Genomic DNA, 6,680 nt, shown 5'->3' with positions numbered 1-6,680 from the left:
TACAGTGTATTATAATTGACTTGTTCAACATTTGCAGGCATAAAAAATTTTCTGCCATTTTTAACTTTGAATTTCATCAGCCTTCTCTCTTAATAAAAGGCCAACATACCATTAACTGTGTGTCGGACTTAATATCCAATAGGGTTTGTGTCCACACCATTTGGTGATTGTATGGGTTAACCTTCCAATTATTTTCATTCAATGAGCTCAGCTAGAAGTGGAAAGAACACCTATATGTAGTAGTTCATTTAATTTTCGAAACAAAAATATGTACAGAAAGGTAAGAATATAATTTTCTACTACAGTAATGATTAAACATAGTTATTTACATAGATACTTTAAACAAAACTTTAGTGGAACAAATCAACTTATAAATTTAAAATGAATTATTGTATATTTAGAGATTTAAATAAACATCCTTTTCAGGATGAATAGATGTTCTATAATATATTAGTTATAGAAATGAGACTATAGAACAAACGAATCAGTAGTAATAAGTGTTTTACTTGTAAAATTTCAGAAAATACAAAAAGTATGTCATGCAAAGTAGATATAGAAGCAAAAACTATAATCGGTATGTTAAATATATACTCAGCCCCCCAGTAGCAGAGCGGTATGTCTGTGGACATACAATTATAGAAACTGGGCTTCGATACCCGTGGTTGGCAGAGCATAGATAGCCCATTGCGTAGCTTTGTGCTTAACTCAAACAAACAATATATGCTAAATTTATACTTTAAAAACACAATTGGCTATACTAACTGTCTTGTTCAATATGTATGAAAATAATACATTAGAAGTGATAAAAACTTTTCAGCAGTACAAACACGTGTAATACAAGTAAATATATAAATGAAAAGTGTAAACATAAGTTGAGACAAGTTGAAATCTGTATACAGCCCTATGGAAGTATAGTAACACTGTCCACTTACAGAAACACTATCCTTCTTTGTAAGACCCATATAATACAACTAAATATGTAAGACTTTGTAATAATAACACTATCTGCCCATAGAAGCACTGTCAGCCTTCGTAAAACACATGTAATGTATATATATATATATATATGTGTGTGTGTGACAAATATACAGTAACTGTCAATATGTGTAAAATAAAATATTTTGTCAACAGCTCATTTACTGTTGTGTACAATACAAATCATAATTATATGGCTAGAGGGATCGTATATGAATACATATAATCCATAAAGTCAAACTAGTGAAACAGTAAGATTGTATATTAAAGTATTAAATGATATTTGGAGATGTTATCATGAAAAATGTGTACTTTTCAGGACGTATATATGTAAATGTATGCTAGGAAAATAAGGTAAAATACTACTGATTAATCAATGATCCTACAAACTATGGTAAAATTGTTCTTAGTAGCATCATCCACCTATGAAAACACCATCCGACTTTGTTAAACATACGCAATATATAAGCGTTGATCTACATAACCCTCTGATGGTTCGCTCGTGAACTATCTAGACGTAATTACATAATGAGCTCATCATTTTATTGAACTATCCATTTATAGAAATATCATCCATCATTAGTAAGACTATCAGCCTATAGAAACACTGCCTGTCTTTGTAAAACAATTTAATTTTTTTACTCACAAAGCTAAATTGTAACTGTGATAATTGTAAACACATTATGCAAATTAGATAAATATTAATTTTAAGACTATAATAGTTACTATAAAGTTGATGACACGTTGATCTACATCACCCTCTGGTGGATCGTTCAAGAACTATCTGCGCGATCGTCATTATGTGAACGCGCCCTTTGGTGCCACTTCATGGAAGTAATCATCTGTGTTATTTTTACATCATAGTTTTTACCCTCCCCCTGAAGCAGCCAATTAGCTCGCAATGTCTGAAGTAAATGGGTAACTACTAATGAGCAACGTGAAAAACTTTGAAAAATGTAGACATTTCAACTTCCCTATAATTATAAGTATCTGTAAATACAAAAAGTAAATTTTCAGATTACCCAGACATAAGTAATTACTTATATTTTGCAACAGACCAGTGAAAAGTTTATGGAATGCGTAACATCCTATTTTCGAGTGGATGTTTCAGCCTGCAACGTAAACTAAACATTGTTCAATTTGACAGTTAAAAATTTTACATCAGTTGTTGACCTTAAACTCCCTATACGATTTAGGATACAAAAGGTCATCTTTTTTATTTATTGATGTCGGAATTAACTTTCATTTTCTCTTAAAATTTTGTAAATTATGATACATTCAGTTAACCAGTAATTCATACAATTTGTATCCTGGACCTCATATTCAGGGGTATAGCAGAACCAGAAAATTATTTAAAGTCAGCAAAGTGTGTTGGAAGTGGTATCTTAGGTGACCACGTATTTAGTGTTTTTAGTTCAGATAAGCTTTTAATAATAAATATGCTAGACACATTGTGTCACTAAATCCTTGAGTTGGTCTAAACGGTTATTAATGTTACCATCTTGATGTGGTCCGATATTAACTGTCTCAAAGTGCTAAAGTCGGGTTTTGATATCTCCAAGAACTTTAACAATGTTCGCAGCTTCCGGTAAACAAAATTCTTTTCTATCAGAACCATTCTGTAACGGTGGAAAAACATTATCCAACATTTTCATGCTGTCGTTAAGATTAGATGTCAACTTGTACCATTCATCTTTAATTGTATCTAAGGATAATTTAAGCTGGTTCATTTGTGATTGCACACAAGGATTGAAAGCAAAAAACTTGTCTATTTCGTCCTTAATGTAGTTTGTAGCCGAATTAGCTTCCTGGACTACTATTTCCAAGTTTCCTAGTTTGTCGACTTCCGTTTTCATTTCTTCAAAACCTGTTCTAATACTTCTGAGATTGGATGCGGGGAAAAAAGTGGAATTGAAAATCTCAACCACTTTTCCCCACATTTCCGTTGAATGCTGTTTACCGATATTGATTCCCTGCATCACTTCCTTTTGCATGTTTTCTATAAAATGTTTAATACCGGATAGCGTGTTCCTGAGATCGAGATCTTTCCTCAAAATATTCTGTAAATCTAAAAATCCATTTTCAATCAATACCTGTAAATTTTCCAACAAGGTACTGGTGACGGAATTTGCTGTAGTTATGGAGTTAATCTTCCCATGAACGATTTCAACATTCTGAGCAACACGTTGAAAAGAATTTTCCAAAGATTTAAGTTGGACGAATGAAGTAAACTTTTCAAACATCTTATTTAAACCATTGGTTAATTTTTCGTTAGTAACTTTCAAGATATCTAACAGGGTCTGATGAGCTCTTAAAATTTTCTGGCCGTAACCTTCTACTTTCTCTAAAACGAGAGGCTGATCTTGTTTAGACTCATCTGGCCTGTCTGGAGTACTCTGCAAATATATACACATTTTATATTAATAATGAATTAGAAATATCACAAAACTGTTAGTAATTTTATGTTCTGCTATGATTACTCATATAGAACTTCTGTTCAATGAACCTTACTACGTGCGCCGTAAAACGAGGTAGCTATTTAGAAATTCTAATTAAACAATTTACAACCTAAATGGTCGTTTTGAAAAAAACAAACAAAGAGACAATAAATATGCATACTAATATTTTACATCTGAATAAAGGAGTTGACAGTTCCTATCATATCTTTCTTTACTGGCTATATACTAGAACATGGGTATGATAAAATTATTATCAGTCTTAATTATACAAACTATCGATATACAGATCATGCTTCGCCAACCTTGGTGTAATTAACATAAGGAATTGAATCCTTATATTCTATCTTATGTCAGATTTATTACAGCTACTGCGTGCAATAAAACTAATGAAACATTTTCTATGTAACTGGTATTGTACTTAGAACTCAACATCAGCTCAAATATATTATCATTTGAGTATTTAATAATTTACTGTGGCAATCTTTCTTTATCAGCAAGGCACGTTTCTACACAATTAATATATGTTTCAAAATATGATATTTTGAACCTGAAGCGATCACTGCATACAAGGTTACTGTTAACCGAAATACGAGATTGACGATCGCCCCACAACTGATAGTGAGAAGCGTATTCGACAGCATATCGCTAATCGAACCTTAGACCTTAGAACAAATGAAACATCCAGTATATTATGCAGCTGTGGTTCAAATGTGTTTTATATCTTTCCATAGATTTATATCCAGAGTCGAGATTACACAGCACTTCCAGTTTCATGAAAATACATAGCCTAATACATCCCGCCTGAGGCCAATGCCCTTGTACTTAGGGAACTTACTCGCAATCCGCAGGTCGAATTCCCCCCATCGAACGTGCTCGCCCTTTCAGTCGTTGGAGCATTATAAACTGACAGTCAATCCCACTATCCGTTGGTAAAAGATTAGCCCAAAATTGACGGTGGGCGGTGTTGACTAGCTGCCTTCACTCTAGTCAATCACTTCTAAATTAGGGACGGCTAATACAGAGAGCTCTCGAGTAGCTTTGCACGAAATGAAAACAAATAAAACTTCCCGCCCGTATAGAAAGTTCTAGTGTTTCGCTATAGTTACTTCATTAACAAGTAGCATTTAAATAATAAAACTGCGAATATTTTTTGAAGTTTCTTCATACTAACGGTTAAGACTTATTATATATTGTAAGATATTTTTTAAACTTTAATTCAAATTGTGTAATTTGTATCACTAATTGTTGTTGTTTTCTTAGTGCAAAGCCACGAAATGAGCTATCTGTCGTTGCGGAGAATCGAACCCCGAAGTTTTTGTTGCAAGTCTCTAAACTTGCTGCTGATCCATCGTTTACTACATAATTATACCCAAGGAATGGTTACATTAATAATATTTCAACACATAAGAAGCATATTTCAAAAAATTGAAAAATTTAATAGTAGGTAGCATTTCTGTATACATTGTACCTTTTTTTTAAAATATGGGACAAACCTGTGTAATGTTGAATAATCAAAACGTACGAACAAAATCCACTAAGTCCATATACAATTTTGTTTTAGGTTATGTTTAAATGTTTTAATTTTGATGTAATATTTTCCAAAAGGAGTTTTAGCACGACATAATGATGATATGTTACGCCTAGATATTTCCTGAGTGTTTAGATTTGATGTAGTGTCGCGAATTTTCTAGAGACTCGGGGGAAAAAAAAGATATCGTATAAAAACACTAAGGAATTGTAGAAATAAATAACTCGTTACAAATAACTGTACTGAATGTTGCAAACAAATAAAAAAAAGACTAACGATAAGAAATCATTACAACAATATTTAAACTTGCAACGAATGAAAGAACCGCTTAATGTGTAACTTCAACCACCAATATATCATTTTTAGTCGTTGATGTATAATTTCGAAAATACAGTAATGTTAAATGTATTAGGACAAGAGAATATTTTGTCATTCTTTCCATTTTATGGAGCTAATTCTTCCATGCCATTACAGAATGTAAATTTCAACACTATGGTAATGCTTCACTGATCCCTATTGACAATTGAATAAGCCAGGGTGAGAATACTTATCATTCTTTAGAATCCCCATATACTTGTACCAAGAGCATGTCATAAGAGTTCTGCTTGAATGAACATACTGATCAAATTTGGGGTCTGAAATAACTGTTAGTGGTACCCCCTGCAGTGTTTTAACTATATAGAAAGAAGCTAGCAAAGAGCTAGTATATGGTACTGGTATATGCTAGAAGAAATCAGTTTAATAGCACTCTACAAATAAACCTCGATTAAAAATAGTGTTTAACACTATATATTAAGTTTTGTTGTTATTCCACGTCCCAAAAAGCGTAGAGAATCGTCAGTAGGGCAAAGAGTTTGTATAAAAGCATTACGTGATGCTGGACTCTCCGACAAATTGCTGAAGACTTGAAATGCTCCCCAAATACTGTCGAGTACACCCTAGATCGTGAGACTGAGACTGGTAAATCTGAAAATAGGAAAGAAAGAGGCAGAACACCTAAACTCAATGATAGTGATGTTAAGTATCTTCGTTTATGCAGCCTTTAGGACAGAAGGAAGACTGTCATTGATCTCAAGCATGAGATAAACGACCATGTACCAAATGACAGAAAAGTGTTCAGATCTACAGTATCAAGAAGACTCAACGATAATGGAATATTTGGTGTAGCAGTTAAAAAACCTTTTCTTCAATCTCGAAATATTATCATGAGACTGAAATTTGCTAAAAAGTACAAAGACTGTACTGTTGATTATTGGAAAAGAGTGTTATGGACGGATGAGTCAAAGTTTGAAATATTTAGTTCAAATCGTAAGTTGTATGTCTAGCAGAAGAAAGGTGAAAGATACTTACCTCAATGTATAGCACCTAACATGAAGCACGAGAGAGGCAATACGATGGTTTGGGGGTGTTTTTCTGCGACAGGGGATATTTGCAAAATAGATGGAATAATGGACCAGCGCAAGTACCATCAGATACTGATCTGTCATGGTTTGCGTATTATTGGTAAAGGATTCTACTACCAAGAAGATAATGACCCCAAACACTCACACAAACTATGCAGAAATTACTTAGCTAAGAAAGAAGCTGCTGGAACCATTCAAATGATGCAATGCCCCCCCCCCCCAGAGCCACGATCTCAACTCAATTGAAACTTTATGGGGGTGTATTAGAGACATTTGGAGTAAAATCCCAAAGGAAACTTTGATTAAATATGTTGC

General features: G+C 33.2%; 1 protein-coding gene across 1 annotated transcript in view; it reads right to left on the bottom strand.

Moving 5' to 3' along the window:
• Nucleotides 1-802: 802 nt before the first annotated feature.
• LOC111088281 overlaps nucleotides 803-6,680 on the bottom strand; it is an 11,008-nt gene continuing 5,130 nt past the window's right edge. The window contains exon 2 of the mRNA XM_022397939.1: nucleotides 803-3,371. Coding sequence (XP_022253647.1) covers nucleotides 2,511-3,371 — 861 coding nt within the window. The 3' untranslated portion in view covers nucleotides 803-2,510. The remainder of the gene's footprint in view (nucleotides 3,372-6,680) is intronic.

The sequence above is a fragment of the Limulus polyphemus genome, unplaced genomic scaffold (genome assembly GCF_000517525.1).
Source record: "Limulus polyphemus unplaced genomic scaffold, Limulus_polyphemus-2.1.2 Scaffold3478, whole genome shotgun sequence".
Classification (NCBI taxonomy): domain Eukaryota; kingdom Metazoa; phylum Arthropoda; class Merostomata; order Xiphosura; family Limulidae; genus Limulus; species Limulus polyphemus.
The sequence above is the reverse complement of the archived record's forward strand: the minus strand, read 5'-3'. Positions and strand labels throughout refer to the sequence as shown.